The sequence below is a fragment of the Erinaceus europaeus genome, unplaced genomic scaffold (genome assembly GCF_950295315.1).
Source record: "Erinaceus europaeus unplaced genomic scaffold, mEriEur2.1 scaffold_483, whole genome shotgun sequence".
Taxonomy (NCBI): domain Eukaryota; kingdom Metazoa; phylum Chordata; class Mammalia; order Eulipotyphla; family Erinaceidae; genus Erinaceus; species Erinaceus europaeus.
This window is the reverse complement of record NW_026648138.1, coordinates 2,438-25,284: the sequence shown is the minus strand read 5'-3', so window position 1 is coordinate 25,284 and position 22,847 is coordinate 2,438. Positions and strand designations below refer to the sequence as shown.

At 40.2% G+C, this 22,847-nt stretch overlaps 1 protein-coding gene across 1 annotated transcript in view; it reads left to right on the top strand.

Moving 5' to 3' along the window:
- LOC103128300 (serine/threonine-protein phosphatase with EF-hands 1) overlaps window positions 1-21,944 on the top strand; it is a gene marked incomplete at its 3' end in the record, with an annotated part of 79,887 nt that extends 57,943 nt beyond the window's left edge. The window contains exons 10-13 of the mRNA XM_060184770.1: window positions 9,197-9,363; window positions 16,210-16,246; window positions 17,204-17,353; window positions 21,801-21,944. Coding sequence (XP_060040753.1) covers window positions 9,197-9,363; window positions 16,210-16,246; window positions 17,204-17,353; window positions 21,801-21,944 — 498 coding nt within the window. The remainder of the gene's footprint in view (window positions 1-9,196; window positions 9,364-16,209; window positions 16,247-17,203; window positions 17,354-21,800) is intronic.
- Window positions 21,945-22,847: the final 903 nt, after the last annotated feature.

Here is a 22,847-nt window from a genome sequence, read left to right as displayed (position 1 = left end):
TAGACAACATATTGTTGGGTTGTGTTTTCTGATCCATCTTCCTACTCTGTGTCTTTTAATAGGTGAATTCAGGCCATTGACATTTATTGATATCAAAGATTGAAGATATTTTAACGCCATTCTTGTAGAGTTTTAGAGTGTTTTGATATATGTCCTATTTGTGGTGGTCTGGTTGTTTATAGGAGACCTTTCAGAACTTCTTTCAGGGCAGGCTTGGTGATGGTTGCTTCCTTAAGCTGTTGCTTGTCTGAGAAGGTTTTGATGCTTCCATCTAGTCTGAATGACAGTCTAGCAGGATATAGTATTCTTGGCTGAAAGCCTTTCTCATTGAGCACTCGATAGATATCTTGCCATTCTCTTCTGGCCTGTAGTGTTTGTATGGAGAAGTCTGCTGCTAATCTTATGGGTTTTCCTTTGTAGGTGACTCTTTGTTTTTCTCTTGCAGCCTTGAGGATCCTTTCTTTATCCTTATTCCTTTCCATTCTAAGTATGACATGTCTTGGTGTCTTTAGGTCCGGGTTAATTCTGTTTGGGACCCTCTGGGCTTCTTGAATCTTTATGTCTTTGGTGTTGTCGAGACTAGAGAAATTTTCAGCTATTATGGCCTGGAGAATGCTTTCTTCCTCTCCTTCTCTTTCTTCCTCTGGTAAGCCAATAATGCGTATATTGTTTCTTTTGAAGTCATCCCATAGGACTCTGTTGTTGTTTTCAGCATCTCTTAATCACTTTTTGAGATCTCTTACTTCTTTTTTTAGTTGTCTCTAATTCATCCTCAATCTTGCTAATTCTGTCTTCAGACTCATAGATTCTATTCTCTCTGCCCTCTACTGATTTCTGGAGTTCATCTATTTTGTTGCCCTGCTCTAATACTGTTTTAGCTTGTTCAGCTAGTTGCCTTCTTAGCTCAGCGATTTCAGCTTTCAGCTCTCTAATAACCATGAGATAATTAGAATTTTCTTCCATATTCTCATTTGTTGTTCTTGCATTTCTGATTACAATTTTTTCAAATTCTTTACTCACTCCTGTTATTATTTCCTTAGCTAATGTTTGGATGTTGAACTCTTTGTTTTGTGCTTCACCCTCTGGAGGACTTTTAACTGGACTCTTGTCCTGGTTCGAGTCTCCAATATTTTTTCTTGTTGTTTTAACCATTTTATATATTATGTTATGAGTTCCCTTTATCAGTACTTTTCAAATTATTGATTACTATTGCCTGGATTGACTTGTGTCTAAGTAATTTAATTAAAGGGTTTACCGTGGTGGAAGTTAACAGTTTTTTCAATCCCTGAGTTGGAGCTCAGTGGTGTAAAAGCCTCTTTTTTTTTCTTCCCTGTAGGCTATGGGAGCCTGAGGACTTTTAAACTGTCAATAGGCTTCTTAGCTTTATCACTGACTCCTGACCAAGTGGTAAAGCAGGGTGTGGCAGAGATAATCCAGTGGTTATGCAAAGAGACTTTCACAGCCCCTCAACTATGCCACCGAGATATAGGTCTTCTCCTGAGTTTCCCGGTTAGATCTCTGTCCCCTGGTGTCCCTCCCTGTTGCTGCTCCAGATTCTGAGGGTAGTAGCAATGGAGACTCGGAGTTGCACTTGGTGAGTCTCTGGGGAGTCCTTTCCTCTCTTCAGCTGTCCCCTTGTTGTGGAGCAGACTGGAGGTGGTGTCTCCACTGATAAACTGTTGAACTGTTAGCAGTCACTTAATCTCTCCTTAGGCCCCTCTCTCCTCTCTGTCACCAGCCACGCATGTTTGTACTCACCGGTGATTTACTGGGTTCCTGTGGTCATTCTAGTCCTGTCTTGTTTCGGTCCGGGTGGTCTCCTTTGGTATTCCTAGTTGATCCGGGAGAGGAGACGACTTTTCCTATTTAATCCACTCAACTATTTCCCCTTTTTCATCTTTCCACAATGTTGCAGAGAAATAATTGGCAGTGTTTCTGTTGTTTTCCTCTGCTCACTCCCTCCTCAGATTGCAATTGTTTACAAAGCACGGTTGAATTCTGAATATCTGTATGGTGTTGTGGACCAAGTGAAGCAAATCTCACTCCCCAGACTGGCATTTCTCACCAGTCCATTCATACACTTCCCAAAAGTTTTCCAATTCAGCCAGCAAAATCTTCATTTCACGATAAACTTCCTTCTGCCTTTAACTCATTCAGAAAACCTTCACTCTGGAAAGCTGGGCCTCTCTTATGAACAGTGCTGGACTTCTGACTCCTAAAGTCATCCAAAAGGAAAGAACCCATTCTTCTACAGGACAAACGCCTCAGGACTAAGGGTGCAGGATGGTGTTGGGAATACTAAGCTTTACTGACAGTAAACACAAGGAAGGCAGTACCATGTGTAATGCCATCAGCTTAGGACAGACTTATAGCATAGGATGTAAACACCAAGGAATTGTGGTGACTAGCAGCTGTTTAAGGAATGGTCTGGCAGAAATAGCTCCTTTTTTGACTGTTGTCCTTCACCCGGTCATCTGTCTATTCCCAGAACACAGGCATGATGGAAACTAAATCCTGGTGAACATTTAAGGACTCATGGCTCATGCAGTGTGGCTGGCTAGTCTTTTCCTTCTTTGCTTATCTTGCTACCTTGGTTATTAAGGACCTAATTAATCTACCACATTTAAAAAACCTGCAGGAGGGAGTCGGGGGTAGTGCAGCGGATTAAGCGTAGGTGGTGCAAAGCTCAAGGACTGGCGTAAGGATCCTGGTTCGAGCCCCCGGCTCCCCACTTGCAGGGGAGTCACTTCACAAGTGGTGAAGCAGGTCTGCAGGTGTCTCTCTTTTTCTCCCCCTCTCTGTCTTCCCTTCCTCTCTCCATTTTTCTCTCTCCTATCTGACAACGACAACAACAATAATAACAGCAATAAAACAAGGGCAACAAAAGGAAATAAATAAATAAATATTTAAAGTATATATATATATATATATATATATATATATATATATATATATATATATATATATATATATAAAGCTACATCACAGGCACACTGTATTGCCAACCCTTGGTAGATACCCTCATGGAAACTGGTGTTCAAGAAATGTGTAAGCATATATGCATTAATATTCCCCACAATGACCTTGATATCTCCTCACAGTTTTTATTCACATGGTGCCTTAAGCACTACAGGGGCCAGATAAAAGCTTAGCAGCTGAGTGATCACTATTGCGTATGATCAGTTAGAATAACAGAAGCTTTGAGTTAAGCTAACCACTTGGATGAAAAAAGAGTAACATGGCAAGGCGTCTCAGTGACCCTATCTTATTTGACTTCCTCCTAAGCTATTTGATTGTCCTTGGGCCAGCCCCATCCCTGCAGCCTACTCACCGTGAACCACATAAAAAAACTGATGAGGAAGAAATTAACTAGCAGAACACTGACTGAAAGAAAGATTACACTTTCACTTAATTACAAGTCTAAGGTTTTCCTGGTTTCTCCTTTGGGTTGATGGAGAGATACCAATTCACCAAAGCTTATGACAACTCCAAAACTCTCCCACAGGATGTCCTTTGCCAAACTATTCCCCATAATTCAAGTTCACTGAACAATAAAGCAAAGGAGATATGCTGATCTTAAACCATGAAGGAAAGCTTTGGAGGATAGGAGCATTTTTATTCTTACACACATTTTGTGATGTACTTACTGCACTGAATGATGGAATTCAGCCTAATGATTTTTTAAATTATTTGTATTGTGATTTTGATTTCTTCAATATTTGACTGTCCTGGAAAAAATGGTATCACTCAGCACCTGAAGACTAAACTAAGACATGCTCAGGACACAACCTCTCTGGGTTTGAAAAGACTTTTTTTCTCTCTGGATGCCACCATATTGTTGACCATGATAGCCCTTTGCTAAAAGGGCACCTCAACTTTATATGGCTTCAAATATCACTGAGTGAAACAATTTGCATAGCATTAGTTAGGTCATATTTTTATATTTTACTTTCTGAAAAAGGTTAATTTTGATCAACTATCTTTGCTTAATTAGAGCGACCAACTTGAACTACTTCATTCAGTGCCTTAGCCTTGTTAACATTAAAAGACAGTTTGGCTGGTTGCATAGAGAGCTTGACGTTTTAGATCAGGTATTGGGAAGTTAGTGTGTGAAGCTGATGCTGAGTGGGGACCTCCTGAAGCCGAGTGCAGATGGACAGAGAGCTACTAAGGGACTCAGCCCAGTAGATGCCATGCTCATGCTATACATTTGAAGCCGTGTCACCCTGTCTTCTTTCTCTTTCCCACTACATTTCACCCCGGATGCCTGCAATTTTCCAGTTGTGAAAGTTATTAAAAGTTTCTTTCTTTTTTTTTTTCTCCAGTCACTAATCTTCTTCATATGCCTTTTGTAGTCCATTCTTGCTCTTTTTAAATTAAGGCTTAATGATACAATCAGAAAATGGGTCTTTAAAATAGGACTTGTCAAAAAAAAAAAAAAGAGAAAAGAAAAAAGAAAAAAACTGAGATAATGAAAAGTTGATGTCTAGAGGCTATTGTTTAAGGTGTCTTGAGAAAATGTTCTTCCCCAAATTTGACCACTTATAGATGTCTGTTGTGAGGTGCTTCGGTAGGAACCTAGGTGAGAATACAAGGAACCGTCTTGGTATTGCATGTTCAAGTTAATTAATTGTGGTCTGTTTTCTTTACCTGCAGGTCATCTGAATGCTGTTTGGAGTTGTAGTTACCCTGAGTTTTCTTTACTTGTCAATTTCATTTTCCTTTTCATAGATGGATTATTGCATAGCAGCTACAGAAGATGCCAGAATTTAGTTTACTGAAACTAAGTGAAAAATGGGTGATAGAAGCCTTTTTGAAACAAACCAAAGAAATTTCAGTAGCTAGAAACCTTAATATTTCACTTGCCTTTCTCTCTTATCATCTGGTGAATGCTTTTTCTCAGATTTTGCTATAAAGTGAATTGGAGAAGAAGGTGTGTGTGTGTGTGTGTGTGTGTGTGTGTGTGTGTGTGTGTGTGTGTGTGTGTATAACCAAAGTCTCTGATTCTCAACCTTGGCTATTACTTGTAATTATAATTGGACAAAATAATACAGGTATGTCAGTCCCACTCGCAGAAATTCTGATGGGCATAAAGGGGGATTTTTAGAAGCTCTCTAAGTGATATGTGCAGTCAAGGATAGGCATCATTGGTTTAAATAAGGTTAAAACCATGTGCTCTTAAAAATTGAGTTAGAGGGGCTGGGTGGTAGCTCAGCGGGTTAAGCGCACGTGGTGCAAAGTCCAAGGACCAGTGTAAGGATCCTGGTTTGAGCCCCCGGCTCCCCACCTGCAGAGGAGTCACTTCACAAGCGGTGAAGCAGGTCTGCAGTGTCTCTCTTTCTCTCCCCGTCTCTGTCTTCCCCTCTCTCTGTCCTGTCCAACAACAACAGCAGTGGCAACAACAACAAGGGCGACAAAATAATAAAAATGGCTTCCAGGAGCAGTGGATTTGTAGTGCAGGCACTGAACCCCAATGATAATCCTGGTGGCATAAATAAATAAATGAATAAATAGATAAATAAATAAATATAAATATAAATAATTTTTAAAAAATTGAGTCAGAGCTAGTGCTATAAGACTTCTTGGAACCAATCTATTGTTCAAATTTCTACTTCTTTTAAATCAGTTATGGTAGTTTTTCATTTTCAACGAAGTCTTCTATTTTTCTAAACTGTAGAAGTACATTGTTATGGATGTCAATATTCCTTCACTTTTTTAGTTAAAGAAATACAATTTTTCTTTTTTTAAAAAAATGTTTTGATATTTATTTATTTTCCCTTTTGTTGCCCTTGTTTTTTTATTGTTGTAGTTATTATTGTTGTTTTTATTGTTATTGTCATCATTGTTGGATAGGACAGAGAGAAATGGAGAGAGGAGGGGAAGACAGAGAGGGGGAGAGAAAGATAGACACCTGCAGACCTGCTTCACCGCCTGTGAAGCGACTCCCCTGCAGGTGGGGAGCGGGGGGCTCGAACCGGGATTCTTACGCCAGTCCTTGTGCTTTGTGCTACGTGCATTTAACTACTGCGCTACCACCCGACTCCCCTAAATTATTATTTTTAACCAGAGCACTGATCAGCTCTGGCTTATGAAGGTGCTGGAGATTAAACCTGGTACCTCTGATGCTTCAGGCATGGAGTTATTTTGCATATCCACTATGCTATCTCCTTGGCCCCAGGCAGAAGTCTTTTTTTAACCCTAGAAAATTCTCTCTCTTATTTATGTAATTATTGCCTCTTCCCCATCTGTTTCTTTTTCTTGAAACTGGAATGCTTATTATTGGCATATTAGTTATCTTGGCTCTAAACTCGAATTTCTTACTCATTCTTCATGATTTCCATCATACTGCTCTTTATTTTTTGTTCATATTTCATCTACTTGCTCTTATATGTCAATAATGTGTTTCCCAGTCATCCTTTCTTTCAATTAGCTCTAATCTACTGATATTTTAAATTTGAATAACATTATTTTTAATACCAAGAATTTTTAATATTTTGTTATTTGATTTGTAGTCCTTATAATTTTTTTCCCATTTTGTTGCAGTTGTTGGTGGTATTTTTATTGGATAGGACAGAGAGAAATCAAGAGGGGGAGAGAAAGATAGACACCTACAGACCTGCTTCACCACTTGTGAAGCGACCCCTGTGAAGGTGGGGAGCCAGTGGCTTGAACCGGGATCCTTATGTCATCCTTATCATTTAAAAATATTTATTTATTTATTTATTTTTGTGAGAGGGAAACTAGAGCATTGTTCAGTTCTGGCTTATGTTGATTCCAGGGACTTGAACCTGGGACTTCTGGGGCATCAGACATGCATGGTACTATTATTATTAAAAAAAATAATCATAAAGTTATCCTCAGTCTCCTCTAACAAACGGTCCTATCTCACTAGGGTAGAAGACAGGCAGATCTAATTGGGCTCCCTTTCTCTGGCTACCAGATCAAGTACTAGGTTATTTCTGTTTCCTATTTTCTGCTTAAGTTAGGTTAAGCCTCCAGAACTGGAGGTGCATTCATTTCTGTTTCTGCACCAAGAGTGTAAGAGGAAGTCTCTATTTCTAGCTGCCCCTAAATTAACCATTAGTGTTCTTCTCTGCTTCAGAAATATGAAAGTTTAATTATGCTTTCTCTAGAAAGATCCAGATCCTTTTCCCCAACTAGACCACACACACTGTCTGAGGCAGGGTTCCCTCTGGTCTCGTTCTCCCATGTTCTCAGCCCAGGGGTATCTGCCATTACTGTTCTACCCCTTCAGGTCCATACCTGCCAACAGAGCCTAAAACCTCCAACATGCCTCCCCTCCGTCCCCCAGCACCTGCAGTTGACTCACTCCAGCCAATCCTAGGCTGCTGACGATGGGAGAAGGGAGAGATCAGAAATGTACATTCCTTCCCCCTTTCTTTGAGTTTTGATGAGCACTACGCTATATTTTTGCAACTGACTCATACTATCCGAACCCGATGGAAATAAGGTGCCAAGTCACACTAATCAGTATGTATGCGAGTGTAAAATTACAGGATCTTAAAATTAGAAATAGCATGGAGTTCACAATAAAGTGAATCTCTTAATTTTTATGGTGTTTTGCTAAGGTTTTCATGTGATTTTTGTATATTTAGTCTTGCTTGAATTCCAAATAGCCCCCGTGTGGTAAATATAGACTATATCACCCTCACTTTACAGATGAAGAAGCTGCAACTCCTGAAGATTAAGTTTAACTAAAAGCTTGCTCAAGGACACATGGAAAATAGTGGAGTCGGACTAAAGAATAGGTCTTATTTCCAGCCAGGAGCACTATACCATTGCTTGCTTATTTATTTGCAGTTGCCTTGAAAATATGTTACACTGCATTATGGTTTCTGGAACCTCTAAATTCCATGTTGAAACCTGTATTATATTTTAATTATTTCTATTATATTGAGAAGAATAGTTGAAATATATGTAAATATTAAGATGGTGAGTGTAAAATAATATTTTCTTATGGAGTTTAAAATCTAACAGAAAAAGAACTTGAAAATAATTTGAAAGATTGATATAACTAGATTATGTATATTACTTCATATGATGTTTCTGAAAGAAGACATGCACTTGGATGCAGGAGTAGTTAAATTGATCTCTTTGCAATGTATTTTTTTTAACTTTTGGATTTATCTGACTGTGCATTGCAAATATACTTGGTCATTTCTCCACCAGGCATGATATTGAGAAGAATGTAACCATGTCACCTATGTTTATTTTGCCTTATAGTATAATAGTATAGAAGGAAACAAGTCAATAACTGTTATAAGGAGTAGATCTTTGTTCCTATCCTAGTTCTTTTTTCCTTCCTTCCTTCCTTCCTTCCTCTCCCTCCCTCTTGCACACTCTCACTCTTCTTCTTCTCCTTCTCTTCTTCTCCTCCTCCTCCATCTCCTTCTCCTCCTCCATCTCCTTCTCTTCCTCCTGTTCCTCACTCCTCCTCCTACTTCTTCTACTAATACTGTATTTTAAAAGTATTATCATGTTGTCTGGGAGGTGGTGCAGTGAATAAAACATTGAACTCTCAAGTATGAGGTTGTGAGTTCAATCCCTGGCAGCACATGTACCAGAGTGATATCTGGTTCTCTCTCTCCTCCTATATTTCTCATATATAAATAAATAATCTTTTTTAAAAAAGTATCATCAGGAGAAATAATCAGAATATTTAACAATTAACGTGGGCCAGTCAATAAATAGTAGGAAAGCATGCCAAGCTGCAAGCACTGGTGTATCAGTGTGTACTGGTAGTATGCCAGCCCTGCTCACAATGGCACTCTCCTGGCCACTGCCATATCCACACTGACATGATCAGAGTTATGGGGGTATAGTGTCATTCCACAGTCCAGAGAAGTTCAACATTGGGCCCTTTAGAATGGATTTGCAGCTTTTAGTTCAGTAATCCTTTTTGAGTGAGGGTAGTCATTTCTGATAGGACAAACACTAGCTCCTTCTGGTAGGTAGTGGGGAGAGTGGGGATTCCATCTCCCCCTGGAACTTCACTTCCAAGCCCACTTGTAAGAGAAACCTGCTTAGCAAGAGTGAAACACTCATGGAAATAAGCAGATTCAGCCCAGTGCAAGAACTGGCTCAGCCTTTTTTGTTACATCTTCTTAGGAACAGCTCTACTTTAAAATTATTTTTGTTTTAACTGCTTTGTCCCCCCTCTTTTCTCCCTTCACAGAATGGTCTTCCCTCAGGAAACAATCCGTATGTGTTCAATGGTGATTTTGTAGATCGAGGAAGAAATTCCATAGAGATCTTAATGATCCTGTTTGTGAGTTTCCTCGTCTACCCCAACGACCTCCACTTGAACAGAGGGAACCACGAAGACTTCATGATGAATATGAGGTAACCTAGGCCTTTAGATTTCCAATTCTGACTTCTATTCCAGGAAATGCTGCTTTATTTTGTCCCTAGTAGAAGGTTAGAGATGAGTTTAGAGAAGTAGAGAGAAGGGTTATCGTAAGAAATACTTCATTTTTTATCCATTTCCCACTCTCCAGTCTTCTACTGGGTGAATGTAAATTGCTCTGAAGTTCCCTTCCTGTCTTTGCTTCCAGCTCCATTTCTCCTTCTCCCATCGATTATGTTCCTGCTCTTATTCCCAGGTACACCCTTCACACTCATGCGCACTTGGGTAGATGTGTTGGACCAGGTTTGGAGGTGTGAGCAGATTTAGATGGAATCATTCTGTTGCTACTCTTTTTGGCTTGCCTCAGATGTTGTCTCAGAAACCAGTACTGTGTTTTTCAGTGATGTGCATATTTTTATGATATGATGGTTTCTTCTGGCACCATTGTTCATAAACATATTTGAGAACAGCTGTAACAGAATTTCAACTATTTGACTCACTGGAGATTTGAGGAATAAGGCTTGCTAAATGGCCTACCAATTTGTGCTGAAAGCATAGCAGGTATCAGTGCTCCCCTTTGCCTTCTTTCTGCCCCCTCTTCTCTCTCTGCCCTAATTCCTAGTCCTCATCTTTTTTCTTTTTTCCATTTCTTGTTTATGGAAAACATACCTATTTGCCCTAGGGCAGTAGAAGGCTTTTCATATTGCATACTTTATGATACCTTGATCAAACTTAAGCAACGAATTAGTTTTGTCTTTCGGGAAGTTTTGGCATCTGGTTCTAGTACAGAGACTTCATTCTGCTTCTCCAGGGTGGAAGCAAATTCTAAGACTATGAATAAAAATATCCTAAGACTGTTATCAAAGCCCATTATGTATATGTATATGTTATGTATATGTATATATATATATATTACTTATTATGGCATGCCACTTAACCTTTCAGTTAGAAAGTTAGCCAACCATTTATTTTTTATTTTTTTATTTTTATTTTTTTTACATATTATATTTATTTATTCCCTTTTGTTGCCCTTGTTGTTTTTTATTGTTGTAGTTATTATTGTTGTTGTCATTGTTGGATAGGACAGAGAGAAATAGAGAGAGGAGGGGAAGACAGAGAGGAGGAGAGAAAGATAGACACCTGCACATCTGCTTTACCGCCTGTGAAGCGACTCCCCTGCAGGTGGGGAGCCGGGGTTCGAACCGGGATCCTTATGCCGGTCCTTGTGCTTTGCACCACCTGCGCTTAACCCGCTGCGCTACAGCCCGACTCCCAGCCAACCATTTTTAACCATAGCCTACAGTGGTTAATGAAAGAGACATGACCTCTGCCCTTGTAAGGTTTCCATCTAACAAGGGAGATACACATTGAACAGGTTTCTTAATCTGCAAGTTTGTGAAATATGGAATCCAGTTTATCTGAGGCATAATCAAACGTTCTCTCATGGAAATATGGCATTAGCTTGAGACCTGAAGGAAGACTTGAGTTAGGCTTGAGAGAGGTGCCGTGGTGAGGACATGGAAACAGTACTTTATAGTTAAGGGACCACTAATACAGTGTTTGAGAAAAGATTTTACTTTTATTGCTACCAAGGTTATCACTGGGACTCAGTGCTGGCACTATGAATCCACAGCTCCTGATGGCCATTTTTTCCTCCTTTTATTTTCTTCCTATTTTTTATTCAATAGGACAGAGAAATTGAAAGGGGTTGGAGAGACAGAGAGGGATATAGAAAGACAGATACCTGCAGACCTATTTTACCACTTGTGAAGTGTTCCTGCTTCTTCTTCTTCTTCTAGCGTTTGCCAGTGTTCCTGCTGCAGGTGGGGAGCAGGGACTCGAACCCAGGTCCTTGCACAGGTTCTTACTCATAGTACTATGGGTGCCCCACTGCCTGGCCTCCTGAGACAAGATTTTTCAGACTTGAAAAAATGTTCAAGAGGGAAGGAGCAGAGAATAAGGAACAGGATAATTGATGCCTGTTAAGGCTGGTGACAAGGAGTACAGGATATTCTTTTAATGACAACAGAAGGTCATCAAAGAATATCATAAAATTTTGCTTTAAAGTATAGGAAAAATAGTTTAGAGAGGGCTAAGTGTGGGTGTGTGAATTGGCCAATGAAGAAGTAATTGAAGATATAGATGATAGGTTGTCACTTCCACTAGGATGGTAGGGATTGGAGATGTAAAGAAATAGAGTCAAGAGAAGGTTAAGCAATGATGATGTAAGGTTTGGTGACATGACATGGGAAGCTTGGAAAGGAAAGATTCAAGAATGATCTCCAGGTTCCTGGCTTGACTTTGGGGTTAGAGCAGTCTATGCATGATCAGAGAAGAAGGTTGGGAGGAGGGTGAATGATGAGTTCAGTTCGGAGGTAAACCAATTTGGTGTTGTTCAGTAGACAGTTGAATATATGTGTCAAGAGCTCAGCCTATGTCTGAAGGTGTGAATCAGTATTCAGAATTTGAAGGTGTGAGGACTTGATTGGCACTATCATATATGCTGAAATTAAAAAAAAGTTAACCTTTTCTTTTCTTTCTGTCTTCTCCTCCTTCTCCTCCTCCTCCTCCTCCTCCTTTTTTTTTTTCTTTTAAGAAGTGAAGTTATCCTGGGCCATTGCCTTAAGTATTAATGCCTCGATAGTGAGTATAGGGATGGACTTGCCAAAAGAAAGAGGGTCTAGATCAGAATCCAAAGGAACTCCCTCATTCAAACTTGGGTATAGGAGACCTTACAAAGGAGATTCAGAATAGCCAGACAAGTAGGAGGAGAACCAGGGAATCCATATGGTCCCAGAACCCAAGAGAAGTCTTCTGAAGGGAAGATTGTATTTAGGGTTTCAGAGCTAGCTAGAAAGATAAGCACTACAAGGTGTCCATTGGATTGAACAGTGTGGATACCTTTGGTGAGTGCAGAAATGATTTTATCTCAGAAAATGTGTTTTGCTGTAGAAGGCTGACATGGTATGATTTGCATGGAAACCTGGAGTGAGTACACTGTGTTCTGACTTCACCTTGGAGGTATTAAGAGTGCATAACATTATCCTAAGGCAAGGAAATGTAATTAAAAAAATACCATTAAATATCCCTTAGAGACTACTATTCAGGCATTAAAATTCCTAAACTTTTTATTAAATCCTTCAATACAATTACATGAACTATATCAGAAAATATAAAGAATCAATCCCCTCATTCATTTACTATAAGGTAGAAGGTGCCAGAGAGATTTAATCTAAATGGAAGGCATTCTCCCACACAGTTTCCCCAGCTGCCTCAGCACACTTCTCTGAATATTTGCATTTTACACAATTTATGCCTACCACTTATTTCTTATATTGTAACTGTTTTTATTTAATTTTTTATTTATAAAAAGGAAACATTGACTAAACCATAGGATAGGAAGGGTACAACTCCACACAATTCCCACCATCAGAACTCTGTATCCCCTGATAGCTTTCCTATTCTTTAACCCTCTTGGAATATGGACCCAAGATCATTGTGGGATGCAGAAGGGGGAAGGTCTGGCTTCTGGAATTGCTTGAGTGTCTCTCTGACCCAGCAGTTCTTAAGCAGCATGTTGTTGAGTTTCCAAATTCTGTGACTTTTAGTAATTTTCTGTTTGTTGTTAAATGTTAGCTTTACTCCACTGTGGTCTGAGAAGATACTTGGGGTGATTTCAATGCTCTTGAATTTGTTGGTACTAACTTTGTGGCCTAACATGTGGTCTATCCTTGAGTATGTGCTGTGTGGATTTGAAAAGAATGTGTATTCCAATTTTGGGGGGTGAAGAACTCTGAAAATGTCCAGAAGGTCTAGTCTGTCCATCTCTTCATTTAATTCTCTTGTTTCTTTGTTGATTCTCTGCTTCATTGATCTAAGTGTGGGAGTGGGGTGTTAAAAATCTCCCACTATTATTGTATTACTATTGATGTATTTTTGTAGTTCTTTCAGTAAGTGTTTGATGTACTTAGATGGTCCCTCATTGGGTGCATAGATGTTAATAATTGTTAAATCTTCTTGGTTAATTGATCCTCTAATCATTATGTAATTACCTTGCCTATCTTTTCTTACTTTATTTAATTTAAAGTCTATTGTGTCAGAGATGAGAATGGCTGTTCCTGCCCTTTTTTGTGGTCCATTAGCCTGTAGGATAGTTTTTCAGCTCTTCAACTTAAGCCTGTGTTTGTCTTGTTGGGTCAGATGGGATTCTTACAAGCAGCATATGGTTGGGTTGTGTTTTCTGATCCATCCTCCCACTCAGTGCCTTTTAATGGGTGAATTTAAGCCATTGACATTTATTGATATTATGGATTTAATGTATTGTAGTGCCATTATTCTACAATTTTTTATTTGCTCTGATATATGGCAAGTATTATGGTGATGTTCTTGTTTATAAGATATCTTTTAGAACCTCTTTCAGGGCAGGCTTGGTGATGGTTACCTCCTTTAACTGTTGTCTGTCTGAGAAGATTTTGATCCCTCCATCTAGTTGGAATGAAAGTCTAACAGGATATATTATCCTTAGTTGAAACCCTTTTTCATTCAGGGTTTTCATTTCATAGATACCTTGCCATTCTCTTCTGGCTTTTAGAGTTTGGATGGAGAAGTCTGCTGATAATCTTATGGGTTTTCCCCTGTATGTGACTTTTTGTTTCTCTCTTACAGCCTTTAGGATCCTTTCTTTATCCTTACTTCTTTTCATTGTAACTATGATGTGTCTTGGTGTCTTCAAGTCTGGGTTGATTCTGTTTGGGACTCTCTGAGCCTCTTGAATCTTAGTGTACTTTCTGTTGTTTAGGTCTGGGAAGTTTTCTTCTATAATTTCCTCCAGAATGTTTACTTCTCCTTCCTCTCTTTCTTCTCCTGGCAGGCTGATTATACGAATGTTACTTCTTTTGAGATCATCCCATATGTCTCTGTTGTTGTTTTCAGTGTCTCTCAATCTCTTTTTGAGCTCTTTCACCTCTTTCTTTGTTTTCTCTAGCTTATCCTCTGTCTGGCTAATTCTGTTTTCTGCTTCTGTTAGCCTGCTTTCCCTTCCCTCAGCTTCTTTCTTCAGTTCAGTTATAGTATTAGCTTTTTCTGCTCATTGATCTTTTAGTTCAGCTATTTCAGCTTTCAGTTCTCTAATTATCTCGAGGTAGCTTGTGTTTTCCTTGAGGGTCTCACCTGTTGTTTCCCTAATTCTGATAGCCCTTTCCTCCATAGTTGCCTTCATTTCTGTGATTATTAGGTTTATTATTGCTTGCATACTTTTCTTATCTATGGTTACTTCTGACTGATTTGGAGTTTGTTCTGGGCCCCTGTCTTGATTCATTGTGGTAGCAGTTTTATTTGCTCTTGATTTAACCATTATCTTTTTATTGATGTGTTTTTTCTTTTTCTGTTCTGTTGTTCTTCAATTGTTGTGTTTTGAGTACAAGCCACGCTATATTAAATACCTTTATGACAAATGTAGTTACCCAACCTCAGAAATTAAAACAATAGTAACTTAAGCAAGGATTGATGCAGTTCAACCAGTACCAGTTAGCCAAACAACAGCTCCAGTCCAAGAAAACATAGCAACCAAATCCAAAGGGAAAAGAAAGAGAAAGGAAACAAGGGAAAGCAAGAATAGACAATTATGCAAATCTGCTGTCCACTGTAAATTCTAGGGATAGCAAGAGGAAAAAGGGAAGTAGAGAAGAGACACACACACACAGTCCACTCTGAGTCAGATTTTTTTCCCCAGAATACTTCAAAAATGAGTATCAATGAATTCAGAAATCAAAAGAAGGAGGAAGGAAGAAAAGAAGACAAAAACTTTAAACTTTTTTTTTTTTTAAAAAAAAGAGCAGTGAAAGGATTTTTTTTTAATTAGCTAGGAGGAGGGAGAAAGGAGAGTAGAGGGAAGAGGTAGAGAGAAATAAGTTCCTCTCACACTGGATAGGACACCCAGTCACCTAGCAATGGAGAAAACAACAACAGATAATTTTGCTCAACCTGAAGAAGGCAGGACAAAAGGGACACACGTATATAATAATAGTAATAATAAAATAGAATAGAGTAAAAACCCTAACAGTCAGTCTGCAGCTTGGACAGCTCCAAATTGTCTGCAGGCAGCCTGAACAAAGACAGCCAATTGTAAGAAGTATCCAAAAAAAAAAAAAACCTCAAGGTAGTCTTTCCCAGGCAGGGGTAGGGTGAGGCTCTGATTGGTCAGGTATTTTGTCTCTCAAATAGAGCTCCAGCCACTTAGAAAAAGAGAGAGAGAGAGAGAGAGAAGGAAAACAAAAAGGAAAAGCACCCCTGGTGAACCAGGAATCTTGGTAAAGAAAAGAGCAGGGAGCCTGCTGTCCCACCCCTGGGGGCTGGTTCTGGGGTGGGGGGGAGGGGGGAGCTTCAGAAATAATCGAAAGATTTCCTTTCTCTTTCCCCCTGACCTCCATTTTCTAACCCAAGAGTGGTCTCACCCTTAGTACCCCTTATTCACCCTCCTGCTGATGGCCCAGTATCCTACCCTATCCAGAGAATCCCCGGTCACAAGCTGTTATTTGTTGGAGCTCATGCCAGCAGCTGCTTGCAAGTCACCATCTTGGCTCCACCCCTATATTGTAACTGTTTTATGAAAAAGCATCTTCTTTCCCCAATTATACTATAAACTCTCTGAGGATAGGGGTGATATCATGGCTGCTTTTGCTATTTCCTATCATACCTACCAAAAACTTGGGTAATAGTTCCAACTAAAGTCTAATTCCTCGAGTTCTTGAAATTTGTGATGGTGAAATGTTAAGGGCTCCCCTATTTGCATGTAAGAAGGACTGGGCAACATTTAATGACTTGTTTAAATCTCATTTGCTCAGGTATGGCTTTACAAAAGAAGTTTTGCATAAATACAAGGTAAGATTCATATTCCTTTTTTCTGCATTGTTTTTGTTGTTTATGCATAGAAGTAAAAAGGGAACCTTCTGGAATGGTGGCAGCTGAACTAGTCAGAATCCAAGTCAATAAAAATAAAAGTACACATACAACAAGAAAATAATTTCCTTGTGTGTATGTAGTGGGAGGTGCGGGGGATAAAAATCTATAAAGGCACAGCAGGCTACCTTGGTCATGGTTGAGGTCTAATTTTCTTCCTGGAAGAGTTGTTATTGGGACTTCTGTACACTTCAGCATAGACAGAAACATATTCCATTGTTTTCAAGGTACCTGGGATTTGTTTTACTAACATATGGTAAAACACAGAGACACAGAAATGAGTGTCAGAAAGGAAAGGGTTTTAAACTCACAGTTCCTTTGAAATAGAAAGCACAGTACATCTCACTAGGGGGCCATGTGGGGATGTATCTGGGTGGGCTAGAAGGCAGAGGAAGTGAGGAAAAAAGTGGGCCAGAGCCATTATTGTGGTTTCCATGGGAACAGATTGGAGAAGCAGGTTTAGGATTGGCTATTTTGAATAATTTCAGCAGGCTCTAGGCCACTGGGATTGCCCAGCATTGTTTTCTCCTGACCCTGGGGAGACTAGGACAGGGACTAGTAATCAGAAAAGTAAATGAGCACCTAATGCAGGAAATGGCCAAGAGAATGGACTGCAGATTGCTTGGTTTACTTGGAAAATGTGCCCCTCATTTGCATGTGAAAGGCAAGTCCCTCACTAGCTCTAGGAATTAGCTGGCCCTGGAGCTTTAGCAAGGCACGAAGATGCCAAAATCTCAATTATATCAGTGAAAAGATACCAAGTACATGCCAGTTGGTTAGTGACTCCATGCTGACTTCCTTTGGGTGGCCCATGCATTCAAAGTAATTGGTAAACTTGAAGCTATGAGAAACAAAACTTACTCAAGGTCTTACTTACAGCTACATGGGAAAAAAATCTTGCAAGTATTGGAAGAAGTCTACACCTGGCTTCCAATTGGTACCATCATTGACAATGAAATCCTAGTCATCCATGGAGGGATATCGGACTCCACGGACTTAAGTTTGCTCCAAGACATAGCAAGGCACAAAGTAAGGAAACTCTGTTGCATCAGTCTTATCTCAGCCATTTCTCTTTTCTGGAGAGACATGTTCATTTATTATTTTGTATTGATTTAGTGGTGGTTGTAACTCTGAAAAGATCTGTACTGTGATTGTATGATAAAGAACTTAATGGGAGACATATATAGAGAAAACATTTTAACTCATGGTGAGAAGTGGAAAATGGGAAACCACTGGCATTTCATGAAGTTTCTGAAAGCAAAAACTTCCTGATTTTTTAAGCATGTAGTCCCTAACATTGTAGAAAAATAGTCATAATACAAAACTTGCCATTTTAAGGGTACAGCCTAGTGACGTTAAGTGGTACATGCACACTGGTTAGCAAAACCATCACAACTATCACCATCACCTATCTCTAGAACTCTGTCTTCCTAAATTGAAACTTACCCGTTCAGTAGTCACTAACACTGAACTCTCCCCTCCCTCTAGCCCTCGACAACCATTCTTCTGTTTTCTGTTTCTATGAACGAAACTATTCTGGTGCCCATTTAAGTGGAAGAGAGCAGATTATTTCTGAATTGATAGGATTTCTCTTCTATTCAAAATGACTCAGGGAATTCTTTACAACTACATTAAGCCTAAATAAGTACAACAGAAGCAGACGTGTTTTATTGAGAGAGAGTGAGACCAGTGCAACACTCCACATCATATTATGTGGTGCTGGGGATTGAATCCAAGGTGACCTCACACATGAAACACATGTGCTGTACTGCTGAATCACCACCCAGGCTCTCAGGAGCCTGTCTAGAACCTCTAAGGAGTGTCACTGTGGGACTTGTGAAACTCCCATACTTACTGAAGGGCCATTTGGCTGGGCCTTGTGGAGTAGTCTTCCTCTCTTCTAGAGCCTCACTGAGGTCCCCTGGCCAGGGATAATGGAGAGCTACCTGGGCATGAAAACCAGTAGCAACTCTGGAGCCAGATGGTTGTACACAGCCCTAGTGAAGAAACTAAAATTCTTCTCCTGAGCAATGCTGATTTCCATCCAAACCAGGCAGGTGGTTGAGCTGAGAAAGTTGTATAGAGACAGACCCCTGTGCCTTTGCATGCACATGAATATTATATTGTTGCTCACTTCTCATCCTTTTAATTTCACCTTAAATACACCTCTCCTCTGGAAAGATAGACCAGGTCTCCTGTTGAATGCCCTCCAGTTCCTTGCACATATCCTTCACAATAGTTACCAAAATTAATTAAATAAATTCTGCCACTATTTACTTTCCTCTGCTTTTCTAGTTCACTGATGTAACCCCAGCACCCAAGATATAGTATCTAAATATATTAGTTAGATATTTCATAAGAGGGTTAAGACCAGAACAGCAGAAAACTAGTACAAAACTGCAGAGAAATGTTTTTACAACCATTTTCCTGATTCCGTAGTGATTTTACACATACACATCTCTCCTCAACCTTACCCACTGATGTCCACACTTCATAGTTTGCACCTATTGTCCTAGAAGTCAACACCTCTGTGTACTCAGAAAGACTTCAGGCCACCTGAAGTCTAATGCATCTTTCTCTTATTATTGGCAAATAGGCAAGCCAATAAGACATTTCAGTCAACATGAGATAGTCAGTGTTCACATAATGAGTAGATATGATTCTAGCCAAGAACAAGGGAACATAATGTTTTGGACAGTCAAATATTGGCAAGCACATGCCAGGCATGCCAGACTACACTACCACCAGTCCTGTGACAACATCGTTAATCAGCTGGGGCTGACACTACTAACTGATCAGACCAAGAGGCCTTTCCCTTTCCTGAAGTTCACCTGAACAGACACCCACTCTGGGACATTTGGAGACCTTGAGAGCATGAGAAATGCTCATTACTATCTCTACAGAGATCCTAAACTGGAGGTCAGTATAACCCAGCAAGTGCTCTGAAGTTTCACCGTCAAGACAGACATAGCTTGCTTTGTGTGCTGCTGCTTCCACTTCCTGACAGGGTGACTGGGCAAGCTCCTAAAGTTTTATACACAAATCTTTTTTCTCCAACTCTCAGCCTTTTCCCCCTGGCACCTAGATCTGAGGTTTGAATTTCAGCACCAAGACAGACATTGGGGAGAAGTTTTAGGGTCAGGAATTTTCCTAGGATATCTCAAATTTCACCCCATGTGAGGTTCATTGTTCTACCTTATTGTAACTGATTTTAAAGACAGACTTTTGTGGCCCAGGAGGTAATACAGTGGATAAGGCATTGATTTCATGAGTGTTGGGGTCCTGAGTTCTATCCCTGGTATCACGTGTGCAGAGTGCTGTTCTGATTCTTGCTCTCTCAGTCTCTCTCCTAGATAGATTTTTAAAAAAAAATAAACATTTTACTTGCACATTTTTATTGTTTTTGCCTCTCCTTGAGTGTGGTTGCACCAATATTACATGCTTGTACTAAATACATTTGAACTGTATTGAAAGTAGCAGGCTCAAGTGTTTGGAATGCTGCCAGATAAGGCATAAAAGTAGATTTTTAAGTCCGTTTTAAAACTTACTTATTAGTGAGAGAAAGACAGAAAGAACCAGAGCAGCATCACTTGGGTATTATGTGGGATGAGGGGATCGAACTTGGGACCTCATGCATGGAATTCAGACTACTTACTGAATTACTTCCCAGGCTGGTCAAATTCAATTTTATAGCCCCCACTTTGCCATCCCTTAGAACTCTACGGGTATAGGGGTGGCCATATTTTCCATTTTACACCTATTGTCATGATGTAATTGTTAATTAGAGAGGGGAAGGCCAGGGGAAACTGGTGACAACTTCCATTTATTGTTCACTAAAAGCATTTTTTTAAAGTATTCTTTTTTAAAAAAATTTTTAATATTTATTCACATCTGTTGCCCTTGTTGTTTTATTGTTGTAGTTATTGATGTCATTGTTGTTGGATAGAACAGAGAGAAATGGAGAGAGGAAGGGAAGACAGAGGGGGGAGAGAAAGATAGACACCTGCAGAACTGCTTCACTGCTTGTGAAGTGACTCCTCTGCAGGTGGGGAGCTGGGGGCTCGAACCGGGATCCTTGCGCTGGTCATTGCGCTTTACACCACCCATGTGCGCTTAACCCGCAGCGCTACTGCCCGACTCCCCACTAAAAGCGTTTTTAAAGGCTTGCAGTTGCGGTGGAGGAGTCAGTGTAGAAGGACAGAGAAGGAGGGGTCTCAAAGACCAAGACTGTCTAACAAGGGATATGGGAAGGAATAGCTAGTGGAACCCTGGAAAAAATGAAAGTGTGGTACTTCGGGGTTAGGGACTAGAACAAAGGATCCTAATTCTAAATTGCCTTGAAAACAGCAGAGCTACATGTACTTAAGAGACCAACAGTCCTTGCCTGATGAACTTACCAGATGCAAGTTGTCTAGGCCTCATCTCAGGTTTTTTCAGAATAGTCTTACCCTGCCTGAGACACAGTATACTTGCTAGGGAAGGGAAACAGGGAGAATATGACATGAAGTCACTAATAGCTGAGGTTGAATTTATAACTATTTCAATGAGACAGGACTCCAGAAAAAAGATTCAATTTTCTTTTTGAAAATAAAGATTTCATATACAACCTCATTTGTAGAAGAAACTAAGTACGCATCCCGGAGAATTGTCCATCACTGAACTATGGCCACCAGTGTAACCAAAGTATTGTCTTGGCTTGTTTTGTATGAAGGCACAATCTACAAAGAAACAATATAAAACGATAGTGTTAGGTTATGCAATTCAGAATGAGATCACAGTAATTGATGCATTATCTGAAATACATTTTGTTTTCCAGAGAAATGCATGACCTTTCTTTCTTTATCTGCTTCACCGCTTTCAAAGCAGCCCCCCCCCTTGTGCAGGTCCTTGTGCTTTCTACTATGTATGCTTAACTTGGTGTGCTACCGCCTGACCCCCCTTTTAAAAATATATATATTTACTGGGCCAGGTGGTGGTGCACCTGGCTGTGTGCATGCTACCAGAAATACACGACCTTTCTTACTAGGATTCGAGAATATGGTGGCAGGGCCAGAATGAGAGCCACTTTCAAAGTTTTCAGCCTCTAGGCTCTTTAAGAACTTTCCTGGCCGCAGTTTTTCCATGTATCATGCACAGATAAAGGCTCAGCAGCAGACTGGTTTCTCCTTAGCATCTTCCATTGCCTGTGATGATGCCACAGGGCGTGTCAAGTACTGACATCTCTGCCTTTGAGGTCCCTTAGAAACTCTTAGTGGGAACTTTTCCGTCGGGCGGTGGTTCTGATTGACAGATGTTCAAACAGGATTTAACAGGCCCACTTTATAGAGACTGGGGGGTCGAAGAACTAAGGGGAGTGGATATGATGGAAGCAGTGCCCATGTGCATTCATTGTGGCGCTCCAGCATGGCTAGCATACTGACTGGTATGAAGGTTCACTAAGCAGAAGATTTGGCTGAAGTATGGATTTGTTTTGCAGGTGAAATCTGTGCTGATGCCTCCAGTCCCGATAAATGAAGATAATGTGGAGGAGGTAAATAAAAGTACATCGAGTACCTCCACTATATCCAGTACATCCAGTTCAACCCTTACTGATCCGTTACCAAAGAGTGAATGGGACCAGGTGAGTAATCAAAGGGTTCACCCAAGTGGCAACAAGGCTGCAGCATAGAATTGGTTGTCCCTTTTCTTCTTCTAGCGTTTGCCCTTCTTCCGTAGCCAGTCAACAGCGTCAGGTTGAGCCTGATGTCAAGTTTTGAGACCTCCTTTGAATCTGGAGAGGTGGCAGCCGTTGACTATGTGGGTCATAGTCTGTCTGGAGCCGCAGGGGCAGTTCGGGTCGTCTCTGGCTCCCCAGCGATGGAACATAGCGGCGCAGCGGCCATGGCCTGTTCGATAGCGATTGAGGAGGGCCCAATCATAATGTGCTAGGTCAAAGCCGGGTTGTCCCTGATGGTGTACAGACAAACAGTAGCTTTACATTCATACTCAGATCTTCTCATTGTCTCTGGATTCATCACTGTGTTTTAAACAGATTTATTGAGATTTAATTCACATACCATGGGATTCAACCATTTAAAATACACAGTTAAATGGTTTTGGTGTATTCACAATGTTGTGCAACTATCACCATCTAACTTTAATTCCTGAAAAAGACGTCCTATCCTGGGCTGGCAAGATAGCTCATCTGGATAGTATGCTCGTTTTGTCATGCCCATAACCTGGATTCAAGTCCAACCCCAACTGTAGTGGGGGAACTTGGTGTTATGGTATCTTTCTCTCTATCTCCATCTGTCTTTCTTTCCCTTTTTCTATCATCTAAGTAAGTCAGCCCACACTTATAAGTGGCCATTCCCTCCCCAAACCTCCACCCCACAACCTGCCTTAGACAACCACTAATCTACTTTCAGTTTTTATGGATTTGCCTGTTCTAAGCATATTATAGAAATGAACCCATAAACATGATATTTTGTGCCTGGCTTCTTTTATTCAGTCCATTGTTATTCTATATAGATATGAAAAAGAA